General features: G+C 40.7%; 2 protein-coding genes across 4 annotated transcripts in view; one reads left to right on the top strand and one right to left on the bottom strand.

The window, feature by feature from the left end:
- dpy19l3 (dpy-19 like C-mannosyltransferase 3) overlaps window positions 1–20725 on the top strand; it is a 616246-nt gene that overhangs the window by 320852 nt on the left and 274669 nt on the right. The gene's annotated exons all lie outside the window — the stretch shown is intronic.
- si:ch211-186j3.6 (neural-cadherin) overlaps window positions 1–20725 on the bottom strand; it is a 369843-nt gene that overhangs the window by 241362 nt on the left and 107756 nt on the right. For both annotated transcript variants that reach the window (XM_031290668.2, XM_035999800.1), the window contains exons 2-5: window positions 18133–18330; window positions 15989–16214; window positions 12204–12408; window positions 6638–6749 (exon numbers count right to left, since the gene is read on the bottom strand). In XM_031290668.2, the coding sequence (XP_031146528.2) occupies window positions 6638–6749; window positions 12204–12408; window positions 15989–16214; window positions 18133–18330 (741 nt within the window). The remainder of the gene's footprint in view (window positions 1–6637; window positions 6750–12203; window positions 12409–15988; window positions 16215–18132; window positions 18331–20725) is intronic.

The following is a 20725-nucleotide window of genomic DNA, read 5'->3' on the forward strand; positions in this document are numbered from 1 at the left end:
CCATGGAGCCAGGACTCCCTTAACCACAAATTGATTGCCTTGCTAAAAATGAAAAAAAAAATCCACCAGGGATTTGAATAAGCATATTTTCCGCTAACAAGTCATTTTGCTCAACTTCTCAATTCTCCAATTCACCTTACATTGCATTTGGCTCGGGCCCATACACACAGAAAAACAAACACACACACACACACACACACATGAATAAATACATGCACACGCACACATACACACACCATCATTGTTTGCTTCAATAAACAAACTGTACATTCAAGCCATGGGGAAACTAACTATAATTAATAGTGAAAATAATAAAATTTGAATAAACTCAAATTAATAACTTTAACAAGATGTAAAAAAAAAAAAAAAAAAAAAACTCTGTTAATTAAAAGACAGATTAATTGATTTTTGAAGTATTGTGGTTAAATATTAAAGTGCCCATATTCTGCTCATTTTCAGGTTCATAATTGTATTTTGAGGTTGTACCAGAATAGGTTTACATGGTTTAATTTAAAAAACAAACAAAAAAAAACCATATTTTTGTTGTACTGCACATTGCTGCAGCTCCTCCTTTTAGCTACCGAGTGAGGCAGAGTATGTGCCATGCTAGCAACTAGGCGAGCATTATAACGTGTGTTACAAAGTGATGAGCGTTCATCACGGAAGTAAAGGCTGGACTACAATAGAGCTGTTTGGAGCAGTTTGTGAACAGTGTTTTCTGTTGGAGATGGTGAGTCCTTTGGGGTGGACTTTGTAAACCTATAACACGCACAAAAAAATATATATAACATGATAAAGAAAAGGGAAAAAGCCAAAAGGCATTATATGAGCACTTTAAATAAAATGTTTGTTGACTGTGGCCTACAATCTTATAATCCTGAACAACCATCAAATTAAAATAAAAGCAATTACATTTTCAAAAGCTGGAAGATGAAAGACCTGTAGCCTGGTTTGGGCTCTGGTGCATTTGTCCATTTGGTTCGGTCTGTAATATGTGGATCAAGTAGAGCTGATGATGCAGGACCACGACTTTCTTTTTTGTTATTTATTTTTCTTCATTTCTTAATCTAAACTGCCTTGGTTCAACATGTCAGGTTTTAAAGTGCTCATATTATTCTTTTTGGTTTTTCCCCTTTCCTTTATTGTGGTATATATATCTTTTTTGTGTTATAGGTTTACAAAGTGAAAAAGCCCAGAGTCCACCCCAAAGGGACTTCACCATCTTTACCACTTTACCATCTCCAACAGAAAACACTGTTCACAAATTGCTCCAAACAGCTCTGTTGTAGTCCAGCCTTTACTTCAGAGACAAACGTGGTCACTTTGGAACACATGTTATAATGCTCGCCTAGCTGCTAGCATGGCACTCCCTCATACTCTGCTTCTGACTGGCTATCAGTACTTACTGTGCATGTGCGACTCCCAACAAAGATGGAACAGAAGTGAGATGTCTCACTCTGTAGCTAAAACAGAGAGCTCAACACACAGGGTGAAAAGAGGAGCTGCAGCAATGTGCAGTACAACAAATATATGGTGTTTTCTGAAAATGAAACCCCATAAACCTATTCTGGTACAACCTCTAAATACAATTATGAACCTGAAAATGAGCATAATATGAGCACTTTAAGGGGTTGGGTGGAACGGGTTGGAAGGCAAAAAAAGGTAAATTTGGGAACAACAATGCGTCTTTTTTCCCTCCTTAGTCTGGATCAAGCAGCAAGGCAAACAAAAAAGCAAGACTCATCAACACTGGACCTTTAGATTATTTCCCTCTGTTGGCATATTTTGGTAAAAACTATCACATAACCTGGTTGGTAAGCATGAGCATGCTGTGTGCAGTTTACTCACATTATAGAATTTTTAGTGTTCAAAAATATAAAACTAAAATTAATACAGTATTACTGCATAGGCTATAGGGATGTCCCGATCACCTTATTGGACCCCCCCCAATCGATTTTATTAAATATTGAATATCTGCCGATACCGAGTCCCAATCCGATACTTGTATATGCTCAGATAATCGAGCTGCACACTTCTGAGTCTTTGCTCTCTCAACACCAAAACAGTTCTCTTCTGGATCCCAGCAAACCCCCAACCAAAAAATAAACAAGTTCCCCGCTGGACAACAAAAACTACACTTAGTTGACGCCTCTTGCGCTTAATAGTCAATCTTTGATTTTCTTTTCGTGTTTAACTCTGATGTCGGCTCCAGGGAATAACAGCCTGTAAGTATGGTTAAGAAGTTTGGAGATTTGGAGTAATCTGCTTCTGTAAAACAGATGACTAAGAAGGACAAACTTTTTTACTTGTTGCCAATGGCTGGCAAGCTACGAGGCACTCTCTGGATGCGCGCCATTTTGGTTTGAAAGTGCCGGCATCCAGGCAGTCTGGCAGTGTGTCTGTGGCACAGTGCGTGTGTGATTAAAGGCAGCGAACACTACAAACTGATGTAAATGATCGGAGTAAGGTAATCGGGGTAAATGCCGATCCCCGATCAGTTAAAAAAATGCCCATATCGGCTCCGATCTGATACTTGCGTTGGGATCGGGACATCCCTAATAGGCTACCTACCCATTCTTGACAGAAATTGGGCCCTCAATCTCACAAACCCACGGACAGTATTTACTTTTTTAACTGCATAAAAATGTAAAAAGATGCAAACAGCACAAGACGAGAAGAAGAGCGGGGTAAATGTGACTAAATTCCTAGAACTAAATTATATAATTCAGACAAAGGTTTTTCAGCTACTAGTTGATAAGCTGGAATTACCAAAAGACAGGAGGAAAGAAAACACTGTAATGTATTGTCAACACTGTAAGCAGGATGGATGTTTCATCATTAAATGGCCAAAAGCATTGGTTAACAGCTGCAAAAGTAGCTTGTCTATATGTATTGTGTCACACTGCCTCCCTTTTAGCAGGGGAAAAAAACTGCATCAAATTGGGTGTGAAAATGGCAATTGCGACTAGAATTGGCATTACTTTCTTTTTACTTTTTTTTTTGTAATTTCTGTTATTTAGATTTATGGTCAGATTTGCAGCTGAATAAAGTGAATGTATGTGTGTTTACCCTGTACTACAACCCTGGTTACAAGGACTGACATTTTTCTGAATTGCAACTGAAATGCAGCCGTTTTGTTGCCGTAAAGTGATGAATAGCCTCTCATCTGATGCGATGGGTAGGAAAAGGACTGCAGTACTAGTGTCTGCCTGGTGTCCAATCCAATGCAGTGGCCAAACACATGTCACAAATGAGTCAATATTTAATTTACTAAGTACAGATTTGTACTTTTTAGAGCACCCTTTGAGCATGTATTCATCAGCATGTCCCTGTGTAATCTTTAACCAGCATTGCTGTGCTGGCATCATACATTGGGGCACTGAAGATGAAAACTGCAGGAGCCTCAGATCTCTATGGAAAGCGAGATAATTGGCTTGCTTGGTACTCTGCCGTTTTTTTTGCAACTTGGCGAAGTACACATTTGTCCACTCTTAAGATGGAACTGATTATGGGATTACTAGCACATGATTTAGCAAAACAATGCTGGATGCCCATTTCTTCCAGCTCATTTCATTTAATACTGAGACTTTTAACCTGTCTAATCAAGTAAGGCGAAAAAAAAGTCTTTTTTTTAGAAGGCATGGCTGTTTACCTTCAGGTGCACTCAGAACTGGATTGGGTAGAACTGTATTTATTGTAACATGCATTAAGGCATTATTGTTTTAAGGGATTTTGAAATGTAATGAGAAAAACAGGAGTGTTTGGCAACGGAGCACCCTGTGTGAGCCATTTTCCACCTCACCAAGTTTAAAAGCTAATTGCCTATGTTCACATTTACAAATTGGAAACTCTGGAAAGATTCTAGGATACATATACTGTTTCGGGCTGGGACCCCGTCATAACTGCTTGCAGTTCTAGTTCTGTTTGCTCTTTTACCAAAGATACTCACAAAAGTAAAGACAACCTTCTACCAACCCAAATGCACAAGCACATACATGGGCGGACACACACGCACGCACGCACACACACACGCTCACAGCAGCAGCACAGCAGGGTGAAACATCGCCTCCCTTAGAGCACCTGTTGATGGCAGCAGGCTGAGCGCCTGCTGTGCCTCCTACGCCATACACCTCAGTCCCATATTCACTCAATTACTTCTCCCTCACATACTAGCATTTACAAGCTTTTTTTGTTAGTTCTGGTAAGGAGTGGACGGTATAAATGGTATGGAAAGTACACCATTATGAATCCACCGTTATGGATTTTCAATATACCGTGCCACCGATAGAGCCCTCATTTAGCTTGACACAAAAAAAGGGGCGGGGGAGGTTGACTAAGGAAGGACTCAGCCAGCCAGTGCCGCACTAGTGCCATTGTGCACGGCCGTTCACTGTGATTACCTTCATTAAATCGCCTGAGAACGACACCAGGCTGCTACAGTATAACCATACAGACCTCTACACACACCAGACTGCTCGGTTATAACTTGACTCAGCAAGACATTTCTCCGATGGAGAAGGAGATGGACAGCACAGCGCTGCAGTGTTTCAGTGATGTTTACTCTGTATAAATTAGCCTAGCTGCTAGCGGAGTTTTTCCTGCTCAAAGCTCAATCCCCACAGAACACCACAGTGAATTTCAGCCTGCATGCACGTTTTTTTTCAGCCTAACATTGTTGAAACACAGCAGCTAATATTGGTAGCGAGAAGAAACAAGTAAGGGGACTGCCGAGTCGTCATTGCACCGTCTCTGCTGTGCACCGTGTGTGTGTGTGTGTGTGTGTGTGTGTGTGTGTGTGTGTGTGTGTGTGTGTGCGCGCGCGTGTGTGTGGGGCGCTCGAGACGCATGTGGAGATGCATTCTGATGGTATGAACTGACTTAGAGCTGTCCACTTGCGATCGGATCTCCCAAGACACGTTAATGCCAGGTGTGAATAGGGCCATTGTCAATACGATGTGCAAGTTATTACTTTGAACTTGTATTATTGTTTCATCATAATTAACATGATTGATATACTTTCTACAAATGTACAGGCAAGCATATTTTCATATGATAATGATAAATTATCTTTGCTATGTGTGCAATGCTGTAAAGACAATACAACTGTTTTCACAGGATACAAAGTCATTGTACAGGTCATAGCTGTTCTATTATTTAGTGTGACACTGTGTAAACTATGTGCATGTAACTCATTTTGCCCTTTTTCAAAAAGGCTATTTAACTAATTGTGATAATGATAGTGATGAGGATGATTGCCAACAAATCAGCAAGAACACAGCCAAAGTGTAAAAGCAACAATGCTTTGTAATGAGAATCCAACCCAAAAAAATCCGCCAGCAGCCTAAGGTAATGAGCACTTCCAATGAGGTGTCATAACAGCAGACATTAATAATTTACGTACTGCATGCAGCGTTTTATTTCCCTGCATTTTGTCCTTGTCAACACTCATTTGCAGCTCTGTTGGTGTTCCCAGTTTTAGCCAACTAAACCTGTTCATTTTCAATGTGATGCATCACTTTATTTTGAGCTGTAAACAGAATGATCTTGAGCTGCTTGTGGAAGCGGGAATATTGTTTTATTCATCATGAAATGTGGATCAATAATTACACTTTTTAAAGATATTAAATGTATTTAAAATATAATGTGTAGTCTCCATGCAGAGTGTAGAGGGAAAGACAAGTGTGAAATGCTTTGCTGTCAGTCTGTCAGAAGCTAAAAAAGAACCTAAAAGAAAAATAAAAATAGGGCATCTCAGTCACACTGTGACAGATCAAATTGTGATAAATCTACAACAGTTCCCATTACCATTTCCCCACATAAGATGAAACTTAAGTGATCCCCGTGTGGAAATTGGGTCAATACAGGAAAGGAGAGGCTAGAGTAGCTGCACTGGTGGAGGTGCCGGTGATTTCACGGCTGCCAGTGCTGACAAGTACCTACTCAGTTTCCTGACCAGTCAAAACACATGAATGTTAAAAACGCTCCGCCAGCCTTTTGTTCTGAAATGCACAATAGCAGGGCTTCTCAAACATTTATATAACACAGACCCCACACAGGCACACATTAGCCAACTGAGCTGCACCTGGTTTAGCTTAACTTCCAGTGTGTTTTTAATAAAGTCTTGAACTTTACAACCACCTACTGTTATAGGACATACATAAAACTTATCTTGTGATTCACGGAGATATTCATTAAACCGAGACTGGGATTTAAAAAAAAAAAAAAACACAGCACTGCAGCATTTCCTCCTCAATAACATCAGGATTTATGCATTATGTATTGTATTTATCAGGAGTGTTTAAAGACCATTTTAACAAGAACACCCTAACATTATCAACACTGTGTGGGAGTTTTTAACTAGTGAAGTGAAATAGTCAAATAACACAAAAGTTTGTTTATGATTGTTGAGAACACAAAAAGTTAATGAAAACAGCAAAGTGCATCTCCAATTCCCCATGCAAGTATGTACAATAGAAAAACACAGAAAAATGGGATTGATTTTTTTTAGTGCAAGATAATGTAATTTTATGTTGTCTAAGGACACAAATAAATATGTGCACTCAGTGATGTTGTGCAGAAATGAGAATGGGGGTTATGGATGGCACACAATCTTTTGAGTTTTGTCCAGATGTCTTACCTTGCAGCAGGGACGTTGCTGTTGTCACGGTCTCCAGCACGCCATCCTTGCTGTAAATGGACTGGAGGAACTCTGGAATGCAGTCGTTTTCATCGACAATAACAACTCGTACCTAAGAGAGAGTTTAGGAGGGGAGAGGAGGAGATTGAAAGATGGAGAGAGACAGGGAAGAAGTGAATTACATAAAGTCTTACCCTCATCACACAGACTTGTCTCTTAAATGTGGCATGGAAACACACACATTCCTGTCACATGTAGTCATCAAATCCAGTGCCATAAAATCTTAAAAGGTAAAAATAAATCTATCGACATGTGCAACTGTTCCATGTGTTTTTAAACTAATTCAAAAGCTTCAAGGATTCTTCGGACAAAATAAAAACATTGCAAGTTGAACAAATAAACACTAAGTCGTGTGATTCTACTATATACTGTACGTGTGTGAAACTGCACTGGGAACACATCTGGAGCATTTAACAATATATTATATTGTAAAAGAAAAAAAATTGAGCATAGAGTTTCTGCATTTCTGATCGCATACTGTACATGTGTTAGTAATGCTGTTACTGTATCTACATGCTAAAACTGCCCAGGCAATCACAAGTGGAAATGCTGGAGATTAAAAGTCACACTGGGTTGGTGTTATGAAAATTTTAAATCTGGGATTATTACTTCAGGCACCGTCCGAAATTGGTTTTCTTTGGGTCCGGAGTCCTTTTCATCTGCGAGTAACCCAAATTAACCCTATCCCTAACCAAAAGGAAGCCACATCCCAACATTCTCCAAAGGCATGCCCTGACCCTGATCCCTCTGGTTTATTTACCCCTCCTCAGTGAGGGAGGTTCTGCAGAGTCGGTCCCTTCAGTAGGTCAGCGGAGAATGCAATCTTGTGCAATTTTTCAGAAACGCTGAGCTAAAAAATTAGTGGATCAGTGTGCAAAGATGAATTTGTATGGTGTGAGCATGTGTATGTGTGTCTGTATGTGTGTGTGTCTGTGTGTGACTGTGTGTGTGAGACACAGTAATGCTGTTCAGTTCATTAGGGGCATGAAGGCAAACAGCATCTTCTACCAGATGTTGACTGCTTGCTTGCAGCATACAGGAGGAAGATATACACACATGGGCTGCCTGGAGAGCCTCTCTCACCCCCAGCCCCTCTTCTTCTCTGACATATAAATGCAGCTGTATAGACACTATAGATCACTCTCTGATATACACACACAGACACACACACACACACACAAACAAATTGTCAATGGTGTGTAAATGCCACTGGTATTAAGTCCTGGTAGGTAAGATAAAGTTCTGTAATATCCGTTAATCCTTCAGCAAAGATCAGCCTGGAAGCAATGGACAAAAAAATAAAATCTGACCATGCCAACTCCCTGAGGTGATTTGTGTGTGTTTGCCAGTGACTGTTAATCTTTGTTTGCCTGTGTGTGTGTGTGTGTGTGTGTGTGTGTGTGTGCATGGCAGAGTGAGCGAGCCTATGTGCCAGTAGGACGGGAAATGGCAAGGGGTTCGGCAAGACATATGAACGTTGAGTACACGTGTGTACAAGGCTGAGGAAAGGCAAGATTGAATGAAAAGAGAGGGGAAGTCAGCCGTAATAAAGCAAGATGAGCTCAAAAACATGCACACAGTTTTGTGCGCAGGCACACACACACACACACACACACACACACACACACACACACACACACACACACACAGGGCAGCTGCAGGCAGGTCTCAGGCTGGTTAGGTAACTAATGGTGCCAGTGAGCTATCACTCCTGGAGGGAGAAACTTGGAAAATACCTGCAAATTAAAGTCATGCTCAGTGACTCCAGTCCACATAAAAACTCCACCTCTGTTTGCTATTTTGGCAGACGGAGACAGATTTCTAAGAAGCAGAATAAAATCAAAAGCAAAAAAGGACAGCTACACAAATTGAAAAAGTGGCATTTAGTTCTACAGTCGTCTTTGGAAAACAAATTAATGTCATTTTCCCCTCTCCCACTGTCAATGCTATAGTAAACTTTAATAAGAGAACGAGGGGAAAATAGAATGCATTAAGGCAGGGATCTTCAACAGAGGGTCCTGGGCCCCTAGGGGGTCCTCAGAGTCAGTGCAGGGGGGCCTCCAAATTATTGTTAATTTTTGAAAATTTAAAAAAAAAATGTTTAGCAAACATAAATCCCCACTGCTTACTGGCCTATTGTAAGGTAGTCACTAAGGGCCATCAACATACACAGTTCATCCTAAGGATTCACTATGCTACATGTATGTTTAACATGAAAAGATGATTTATAAAATCATGCCAACAATTAGTAGGCTATTTTAATAGGTTAGTATTCTATGCAAAAAGATATAAAGGCTTTAGGTTGCCGTACACATTATTGTAGGCCCAGTTTATTATGCAACTTAATTTTATACAATATATGTAGTAGGGGGTCCCTGCTCTGTCTCTCTTTCAGTTAAGGGGTCCCTGCCTTAAGGGATACTATGGTGATTTTAAACCAGCTCTGTGTCAACTTTGTATGGGCTGTGTGTTTAGATGAACGGTGTTAAGGCTTCCCTCGATGGCGCCAGTGCACAGAGCTCCGATCAGGGAGTCTGCCGAGACCCGGCAGATCTCTACAGAACTCCACTGCTCCACTCCACGAGGAGCTCTGTGCGCTGGTGCCACGGAGGGGAGCCAAACACTGTTCATCTAAACACACTGCCCACACTGCCATGACACAGAGCTGGATTTAAATCACCGCAGCGTCCCGGGTGCCATTCGAATTTTGATTCGTCAGATATTCACCATTTTTGATATTCTAAAAAATATACCCATTAGCCCAAAGAATATTCTAACTGGTAGTATGTTGTTACACAATGTGTGATTGATTCAATTTGTGTTCAATTTACAAGCCGGTTGACCAAGAAAACATCTAAAAAAGATACTATGTAGATTATTTTTAACATTAGAGATGTTAATAGCATGAATATTTTAACAGTTGAATGTGGAGTGTGTATCTCGCCTGGTCACCACCATGCATTATAAACCACTTAAGATTTGTTGTAGCCATTCAGCCCTCCATTATCCTCTCCATTGTTCCTATTTGATGTAATGATTGTTACCGGTATTCTGTTTAGGAGGCAGCAAAGAGCACATATAGGGGCATACAAGGTAATATAAAACTCAGAACAATTGTAAAGCTCTACTTTTCAGCACTGTTTGGACTGGTCATGAGGATGCTCAAAAAGATTGCGCAGGCTCCAGAGGGCAAGCATAGGGCTGAGGAAGCTGGCCACCCAGGGCAGGCGTGTGGGCAGACAAGGGCACATACCAACTCCCTGCCCATTTATTTATTTCCATTTATTTATTTATTTCTCTTCTCACTATTGAATCTAATAATCCTCTTCTCATTCTCCCACTTTTGTCCTTCTCTCTCCATACAGGCTCTTGGTGCTCTGTAGTCCACAGGGGCACAGAGCGGAGCAGTTGAGGACAGTTTGGTTCAGCAGGACACGTTTTAGCCTGGGACCAGAGTAATGATGGAAACCAGACCAGATGCATCGATGCCTGCAGCGGTCAGCCGCTGTTCTCTCACTTCCTGACAACATGAGGAAGTCATTAGGAATTCCAAAGCAGTCATTCCAGACAGACAAGTCTATTTGGGTTTGACTGTAGACAACACTCATACTCTCAGGCTAAAACCAGACATGTACAGTTGTCTTTTAGGTTGAGGATTTTAATGCTATTTTACAATGAATTCATTTTAAAGGCATCCCATAACAACCCATGTAGCATTGATGGGTTCAAAATGCCTCCCGTTCAACAAAAAAAGAGACCAATCAGGAGGCCCTAGAACCAAACCATCATTCTTTTAACCGCAACTGTAAATCAAATTCCATCCAACAGCATTTCAGCAGCTTAAATACATTACAAGATCGAGGATGTTTCAGAGTAGATTGGGATTTTATGACCATGTGTGGTTACTTTATTGTCAGGAAGATATATCATAATCACCACAGCTCACCACAATTCAACAGCTGTCTTTCAGCCAACAATCACTGCACTGGGTCTACGTACAATTCTGTCCAAGCAGTATGTGATAAGAGCTTCAAATGCAGCGGATCAAAGTCAGACAAGCTACATGACAAACAAGTGAAATTAAATAATTTCACTAATAAAAGACTCATTCATTTTAAGACTTGTCAGATATTGTTTGCAGTATGCTGTACAGACTGCGTAAGACTTGACGAGACAACCTTGTATTGTCAACAATCTTCGAGTTTTGAAGACCATCAAGTCTTTGAATTTGACAGTGGAAATGTGACTTGGAGTTCACATCACACACACTCCAGCCCTGTCTCCTAAAAATTACATTTCCATACAACTAAAGTGCATTCTCTATTATGTTTCAAGGAAAACGTATTTTCCCCTGGATTGGGTTTGTTTTTAACTTATCACAGATAGGTTTCTAATCAAAATCCGCGTAGGGAGGAGGTCAGGGTGGATGGATGGGTCAAACTAACCATCACCCAGGAGACCGCTGTTAGTATCTTGTTAGTATCTTGTGTGAAACCAAAACTCAACACGTGGACTTATTTTAAATGACATACATACATGTTGACTCACGTAACATACTTAAAAGGAGAAATCCGGCGCAAAATTAACCTAGGGGTTAATAACAAATTTGTACCGAGTCGACCGTTCTCTGGGATATGTTTTCATGCTAATCGAATGTGACCAGTTTTAGCACAAATCACTAATTAGCTTATAACGCTAGTCGTTGGGGCAGAGGGTAAAGTAAAAAGAAATCGCTATTTCTATACCACTAACAAGGCTCAAAATAGCACCACACTTCCACGGTAGCATAATGAGGGTCCCTACATGTAAACCGAAGCATTGAGAACTTTTTAAGTGTACAGACAGTTTATTAAAAAGATAGTTTATAAAGACAGTACCGTTCGCGTATACATGCGGGTGCCATCCTGGGAAAACGGTCAGGATCTGTTGAACGACGAACGGCGTGCTTGAGCTATGTTACTGGTTACTGGTTACACGGCGTTCGTCGTTTGACTGATTGTGACTGTTTTCCCAAGATGGCGCCTGCCTATATATCTTTCTAAACTATCTTTTTATTAACCTGTCTGTACAGTTCTCAATGCTTCGGTTTACATGTAGGGACCCTCATTATGCTACCGTGGAAGTGTGGTGCTATTTTGAGCCTTGTTAGTGGAATAGAAATAGCAATTTCTTTTTACTTTAGCCGTGCCCCAACGACTAGCGTTATAAGCTAATTAGCGGTTTGCGCTAAAAGTGGTCGCATTCGATTAGCATGAAAACATATCCCAGAGGTCGACTCGGTACAAATGTGTTATTAACCCCTAGGTTCATTTTGCGCAGGATTTCTCCTTTAACTTATGTACACAACTTAAGTCTGCCACCTGAAGGCACACCTTTTAACCAAACCATGATCTTTACGGAAACCTGACCAAGTAGTTTTGTTTTAATACAAAACATTAACCACGTTTTTAAAACTGCGACCATTTTCACATCGAGACAAGGTTACGCGCATACAAAACAAACAAACCTCCGCTGCACTGCTCATGCTGTCCAGGCCTTCGCTGGCTCGGACCAATAGCAAGTAACGATGCTGGTCGGACTCGTAGTCGATAGGGCGGGTCAGGCTGATGTCACCAGTCTCTGCTGAGATGGAGAAGAGACTGCTGGGATTGATGAGAAGGCTGTAGCTGATTGGTTTCTTCTGGAAGGACACAGCAGGTGTAACCAGGAAGCTGGGGAGACATGGAGAGTACACCATTGACTGAATGTGCAGAACAGGGTGGGGTAGAAGAGAGCCAGTGGTGGAATGTAGGTACATTTACTCAAGTACTATACTTAAGTACAAATTGAGGTTCTTGTGCTTTACCTGAGAGTTTTCTTTTAATGCCACTTTCTCCTTCTACTCCGCTACATTTCAGAGAGAAATATTGTATTTTTTACTCCACTACATTAATCTGACAGCTTTACTTACTAGTTGCTTTACACATTAAGATTCCTGCACACAAAACACAATGTTTTATTATAAATTAAACTACCCAACAATATATCGGCCTACAAGTCCAGATGATTAGACTATCAAACACTTAGTTGATTGTTTGGATCATTTTCAGTTTCTAAAATGTGAGGATTTTTCTGCATTGAGTACTTTCACTTTTCATACTTTAAGTAGATTTTTCTGATGATGCTTACATACTTTTACTTAAGTAACATTTTCAATGTAGGACTTTTACTTGTAACAGAGTATTTTTACAGTGTGGTGTTAGTACTTTTTACTACTTTAAATGATCCGACTACTTTTTCCACCACTGAAGAGAGCAGAGCATACTGTATATCTGCATGGTTAGGGAGGGATGTCTTCCGAACATTTATGTATGGTAGAGGGGCGTGGAGAAGAATTCTGTACAGCAGATAGGCCTTTTCCACCGTGGGAACATAATGACCCACAACCTGGAGCTTCCCATAACCTGAACTGAAGAACCTGGAAGGCGTTTATTCTAGATTCTGCTTTGAGTCTCCACTGTGTTTTGCAAACTAACTTTTTGGATACAAGTCTTTAAAGAAAGCAACAGTGGCACTTACACTGATTGTTGTTGTTTTTTCACGTATACACACACAATGTCTTTTAAATATGACTAGTATTAAATTCATAACGGGGCTCCCCCTGCAGTAGGAGGTCGACTGAACAGGGGGCAGAGAGTGAACACCGTGCTGTTCAGCTCTCCAGGGCCGGGTGCTCCCTCGGGACAGGTGGGCTGCCTCCAGGGAGGCACCAGCAGCCGCCGGTCACGCTCTCTCTGCTTCGTACCATCAAACAGGGAGGGGCAGCTGAAGACTCTGGTGGGGAAAAGACTGCCGGATGCAGCATGAGCTTTTCTTCAATTTCTTTTTCTTCACTTGTTTTTTTTTTCTGAAGTGTTTAGCAGCAAAAGCCCACTACTTAATGAGATAAAGATGTTGACGATAAACACACAACTCAAATGTTACTGGAAATGTTAAAATAGCAGTGTATTCCCAAACACTGCAAACTATTTACAGTTTATATAACCAAATAAATGGCAGGCCAGCAAAACATAAATGTTGCATATTGTGAATCACATCTTTTAAATATCAGATTTAATTTGTGGATTTACAGTCAATTTTAGCATGAGGATATAGGCTGAAAACCCATTATAGCATTAATGTAATTGCTGCAAATGTAAGGTGGACATCAGTTGAGGCACTTACAAAAATTAAAATAAAAATAAATATTCAAAAGAGTGCAGCGCCGGGTCCAAACGTTGCCACTTGGCCTTTGATGCAAAGGCTCCCTCTAAGGTCTAATATGTTCAATGTATAGACTGTTGCTCGCACAAGGCTAAAGACCCGTGGTGATCGAGCTTTCCAGTCGGTAGCACCGAGACTTTGGAACGCTCTGCCTCCTCCAATACCATCTGCTGTCTCTGTGGACTCTTTTAAAAAAATCAATTCAAGACATACTTTTTTGAACAAGCTTTTGGTTGACCTTTCCACACTTTTATTTATTTTTTTATCTGTAAAAAAGCGCTACATAAATAAATTTTACTTTTTTACTTAAGGGTGTTTCTACAACTATGGCATACTCATAGGGAGTGGAAATGAGAATTGTGTGTGTGCGCCCAGCTCCACAATGATTAAGATTTATAAAACAATCATACGTGAGCCTTTATAAATCTGATGGAAAGAATGCATATTTTTGTCTTTGTTTCAACAAAAGATACCAAACCGTATTGTCAGGAAAGAGGCAGAGGAGAAAATCAGCCGGAGCAGTGCGGGCGGGGCATCAAGGCCACTGTGGCTGTACAGCATATCTTTTTTTTGAGGGGTCCAAACTGAGGAGGCACGGCGGATATGGCCGTCGTGGCCGCCATTAAATTCCTGCCTGACAAGTTTGCATCCCTGATCTAAAAACCCACTTCCTATGCAGTAGTAGTAGTTATTTTGCTAAACACACTTCCTGCATTATTAATTGCAGTGTTTGCTGTGTTGCATTCCATGGCTCTCGGAGTAGGCCTACCTGGAACCACCTCCTGAGTAGTGGCCCACAATGGCTACATGTTAAGTTAGGGGTTGTTTTTGTGGTGGAAAAGGCCAAAAAGTAGAGAGTTGCCAGAGTTGACTACAGAAGAGCAAAATGGAAATGAGCAATGTTGTATATGCAGAGTAGACTGGGCGTTAATAGATCAGAATGAAGTAGACTCAATTACAGTAGAGAAAAGAGAGGAGTTGGGGTGAAATATAGTTAAGTGGAACGGGGATAAGATTTGAGTTGAGTATTTATGTGTAAAGCAACATGGACTGGAACAAAGAAGGGCAGGGTTTCGTACATACATAAATGATTGAAATATCGCTAAGACATTATGGAGCATCTCAATGTCGCGTACAGCGAAAGAAGAACAGAGAAGAATAGAGTACATTGAAGTATCTAAGAGCAAAGTGAAGTTAAAAGTAGAGAAGAATAGTAGAGTAAAGTCAAGTGTATTTCTGTACAGTGTCCAGCAGAGTAGCACTGAGTAACCTACGAGGGAGAGTTTAGCTGTTGTTTGTTATTTATTAGATGCGAGCTCTAACCCTTACACAGTTTCCCTGATGAAATCAGCGTAAACAACAGACTGGAATAACCACTTTATTGGTTTGCCAAACGTGTCAGTCAAATAAAAGAGGAAAGAAGGAAGAAGAGGAGGATAATGAGACCAATTCAAGGACACTAGTCATAACTGTACCACTTTAGTCAGGCCTGATGCTGTGTGTGCTTATATGTGTGTAAGGACACACAGGCCTACGCAGTTTAATGTGTGAAGGCATGCGGGCATGTGTACGTGTGACATGCATATTTAATCGTATATCACACTCATACACTACGATCTCAAATCAATAGTGTTAAAACCATGCATTGCATCCATCACGGCCCACTGCATCAGTGCTTTTACTCATGTGCTGCACATCATCTATGTAGCAGTCTGTAAAACATGAATTATGTGTGTATGTGAGAAATGATGTGTGCACATCAAATGTCTATGATGTATTCAGCTTTTCAACATATAAACCATTTTAAATAAATCTGAGTGGCTATCGATCATGTCTGTGGTAGCAAGACAATGTCTAGAAGAAATATACGTGTGTAAGCTGTGTGTGAATCTGTGAGGTGTATAAACCCCTTCATGTGGATGTCTCGTAGAGAAATTCAAGAAAAACATTCTTGATTTTGTGCTACAGAGCCAACATAGGTATTGTGAAGGTAATTCCAGAGATTTTAAGTTTTGCATCCCTGTGTGTGTACTGTATGTGTAAACTCACGACTGTCCTTCAGGGGTGTTTTCCGGTATGGCAATGGTGAAGGAAGCGTTGGTGAACTGTGGCGGCCGGGCTCCAGCCACCACAGAGACAACGACGGGGGCGCTGCGGCTGCCCAGCCGGTCGGCAGCCACCACTGTCAGCAGGTACTCCCTGTCCCGCTGCAGGGGAAGGCCTGTAGTTCGTACCTGGCCGTTCTTCCGGTCCACTTCAAAACGACCATCACCACCTGCAGAGAGAAGCAATATGTTTGCTGATCGGAGTACCATTTTTAATTTTTTCTAAAGATCAGTGTTCAACTTTAAGTTTTTTTTTTTTTCACTTGCCTGGTTGGGCAGTTCTACTTGCACCAACTCATTTTTTTTTTTTTAATGATCCACTTTTATCTGCTTTAGACTCGAACTTACGGAAAACTTCACAAACCATTGTAGTTGTTTCATCAACATTTTTTTAAACACAAAAAAGGGCAAGTGGGTTGTTGTATTTACTTGCCACATGGGATTTTATTGCCCCAGGCCATCGGACAACCATTGTTGTTGAACCCTGGAGATATATCGCTGGTTTCCCAGTCCAACACTAACGCAGTTTGTTCTATTACGCATTTCCAGGTTTCCAACATTTGCCAGGCCTGAATCTGCATGGGTTTTAATGCATCATTGCACACAATTATTGGATTGGTTGCCCAAGATATGGAAAAGCAATACATCAAAGACAATATATTTACCTTAATAAAGACAATACAGAGATAACAGTAGAACACAAAATGAATAAAAGCTAACCGAATGCAGGTGCAAATTAACCTTTTATGTATAATAGATAACCCTATATGTTTGCGAGGCAAACGATACCTTAAGAAGTAATTTGAACGTAACATTGAGAACACTGAAACGTAATGGTTGACGTTTTAAGATAGCTGTAGATGTAAGTAAATCATCGATGTGTACAAAAGATTGGTAAGTAGGGTGTATCTCGCTAAAATAACGAGCAGATAAACTATAGAGATGCAAAGGATTATGTAATGATGCGAGTTGAAGCTGGGTTGATCTTGAACCTTTTCTTCCAGACTTCTTTCTGTGGTTTCATGTTAAGAAGGCTTTCAGCACAAGAGGAAAGGAAAGAAACTCCCTAGGTTACAGCTCAGAATCAAGCAGTGCAAAGGACTACAAGGCAACAGGCTGTATACAAACTGCTGCTTTTAAGAGCTGTCAAAAATATTGTAAACGCATGCTGAGCGTGCGCCACTAACGTGCTAAAAATGACTAGACAGTCAGTTTTCCAAGCTGTTCCAAGATGTGGAATGCAAAGACCAAAACGAGACTGGAACTGGGATGTTAAATATTCATGAAAATATAACAGGTCATCCAAAATTTTGTAAATGCAATGTAACTTTTGACTGTGTGATAGAAGGCATCCTACTGAGGCGGTTCACACCCAATCCTGCATTCTAGTCGAGACACTAATAGCAATGTTTATGTTTTTCATGTAATTTCTATTGTCAACTCATTCTGTCCGTCCCACGGGGAACATTGGAAGACAGTCTCTTTATAGACGGAGGTTTAGCAGATTCCAAAATGGGCAGAAGAAATCATTACATGGCAAACAATAAGAAAAGCAATTATTTTGCGAAGTGGAGAAATGAATTGCATTACACTGGAAAATAACTACGTGTGCATGGAGCAACAGAAACAGATTTGATTCTGCATCAAAATATAAAACCATGATACATTTATTCCCTCTGTATTATACACACCAATGATGAAACACATATCTAAAAACTGCAAAATGCAAACTATTGATGTTATTCCCTCATTTTATTTAAATCAACGTACTGACTTCTGTACTTTAGTAAACTCTAAAAATGTTGTGGATGCAAGTGTACTTTCTAAACTTGAACCCCTCATGCCACGGAGGCAGACATATTAAGGCTTTTCATTTAAAATCCAGTGGTGGTGCCTTTTACAGGGTTAAATATAGTTTGTCACAGACTATTTCAACATTTAACAACAGCGTGCACAACACTAGGATCCTGGCACCTACCTTAACATCGAGGTAAGGAGTTTGGAAAAAGAATTCTAAAAAGAAAGGCATCTTATGAATAAAAATGTTAAAAGATAGGAAATGCAGGAGGGAAAAAAATAACAACCTACCATCAGACAGGAAGTACTCCACTTCACCGTTGTTACCTTCATCCCCGTCCTGAGCGTGGAGCTTGTAGACCAGCGAGCCCGCAGGGGCATCAGGGGAAACCACAGCCAGGTAGGGAGCAGGAACCATGCTCCATTCTGGGATGTTGTCATTTACATCCGTCACAGTCAACTCCACTCTGACCAAGTACCACTCTGGACCTGAAAAAGGAAAAAAACGGAGAAGGTTTAGACAGGTTTAATTGTGCTGACTGGCAGACCAAATGTCAGGTAAAGGTACCATGTATGAAAGCGCCACGGTATAATTTCTGCCGCCACGGTATGAGAAATGGGGCAGACGCACAACAGGGTTTCCGCTATGTACATGTAGCAGCGGCGCACCGCATCTGCAGAGCCGTCTGCTCTACTAAACTCAAGCGAACTGTCATCCGCTCTCTCTCCCCTTTAGGGTGAGCAACTGGAACAGTGACAGGACGTCATCACTCGCGAAGTCACGGCAACCAAATAAACAACAGGGCAAGTAGGCAAAGTGACAAACACCGACGAAAGCCGCGACATGAAATCCTCACTCACGCAGGTCCCGTGAAATATGACAGCTACAGTTTATTGGAAAGTAGCATTGTGGACACTGACTTTGATGAATTTACTGTTTATCAGACCCCAGATGAGACAAGAAGCTAACATTAGCGAACGCTGCGGTGACGGTCCCTCTGCCTCGGACTCCCCGCTGCAGGAGACGCTGTATTCCTCCGACACGCTGTATTAACGTTACAGTTTTAAAACCGTTTCCCAGGTTAGTGGGGGTGCATACCGCTCAAAACCAACATGAAAAACGTAGCTAGTAATGTTCACTCAGCGTTTTGTTTTATTGTTAAACTGTGTGTAAAATGAGCGGTGACGTTAAATCACCGGTTTCAGGTAACGGCACCCAACGGTACCGTCTATTTGCTGGATGGTTTCAAGGTAACGGTCGGTAGCTAACATTAGCAGATAAGCCCGCTGACAGCGACGTTATTGTTCATATTATGTTCATATATATTGGCACTGTGTTTGTGACCGTAGTAGTGGTCATAGTGACTGAAAGTGTGACGTGAGATGCTAAAAAGAAACTACAGGCTGTTTTCAGGTAACGTTACCTTTTGGCGTTTGTGTTGTTTTCGTTTCTGGGAATAAGATTGATCTTGAGGAGCACAACATTCCAACGCACATAGCAGGCTATTGGTTAAGAAAAAAAACTTGTTTATGCTTACAGTGAAGCTCCCTAAGCTTACAAAGTTCAGAAAGGCCTACTACCCCAGCTAGATCTTTTAGCTTGCAAACGTTTTTGAAGAGCCTTGTGTACATCTCACACTTACAAACACAATACTGCATGTACGGTTACATGATAACAATATGCTTGTGAAGTTGGGAAGGGTCAGCAACAATTGAGGTTCCCACATTTCTCTGCTAGGCACATTTACTACCGTTAGCAGCTGCATTAGCCACATTTAGTAACGAAGCAAATGGAAGTTACTAGCACAGGTTCTGATAAACACACAACAAACAAGACACATGCTGTATATGTTCCTGTTGGTATTATTTGTTTCTTTTGGTTTATCTTAGAAGAATGGGTAACACTTTACTTGAAGGTATCTACATAAAAGTGACATGACACTGTCATGAACACATGACACTGTTATGAACACATGAACCCTAACCCTAACTTTTCATGACAAAAACCAAATGACACTTACTGAAAGAAGTGTTATGTCAAACGTTTATGACTTGTTTATAATGTTTATGACAAGTTCATGACTGACAGTGTCATGTCACTCTTATCTAGATACCTTCAAGTAAAGTGTAACCGAAGAACGTTTCAAGCACCTTTGTCACATACAGACACACTGAATGGCTTGGTGACAGATGTAGACAGAAAGTGAATGAGGTTGCGCTTGCTATGTTAATTTTCCCTCCAAAATTACTAAAGTTTTTATTTTATTTTTTTTTCTCCCTTTTTTGTCTTTGAGAGTTGTTTGTCTCTGTGCAAAGCACCACTCTGTTCTTCTCTGTCAGCCCAAAGACATTTCCAGCAGAGCAAACCATGTGACAGTCAGCCGGCAATAGCCTACTGTTTTACTCCAACCAGCTGTGTTGCCCAGACTATCATTCCAGCGGGTGGTTAAGGTAGCAGTGCTGCGAGCTCAAAAATAAATATATGAAAACAAACTAGTGGCAACAAGAAGAGGAAGGGAGCGGTTTGCATAGGTCTAAAACCTACTGCTGTGCAGGTACTTGTCAGGAATAATAAGTCAAAGTAATACTTCCCTGGAGACAACTAAACCTTTGCTTCAAACAACACTAAATACAACTTAAAGCTAAAATGAGTGACTCTTTTCTTATTGACTAATCAACGGAAAAATGAAAACTATTTTAGTCATCGATAAATAGTTTAAACTTTTTAACAAACATTCGCTGTCACTAGCTTCTTTCATGTGAGGATTGTCATACAATAAGTCTTGTACAAAGTACTTGAAAGCAATACTTGAGTAAAAGTACAAGTATCTTACCAGAAAATGACTTTGGTAGAAGTTAAAGTCTCCTTTTAGAATATCACTTG

This window comes from Sander lucioperca, chromosome 3, assembly GCF_008315115.2.
Source record: "Sander lucioperca isolate FBNREF2018 chromosome 3, SLUC_FBN_1.2, whole genome shotgun sequence".
NCBI classification, from domain to species: domain Eukaryota; kingdom Metazoa; phylum Chordata; class Actinopteri; order Perciformes; family Percidae; genus Sander; species Sander lucioperca.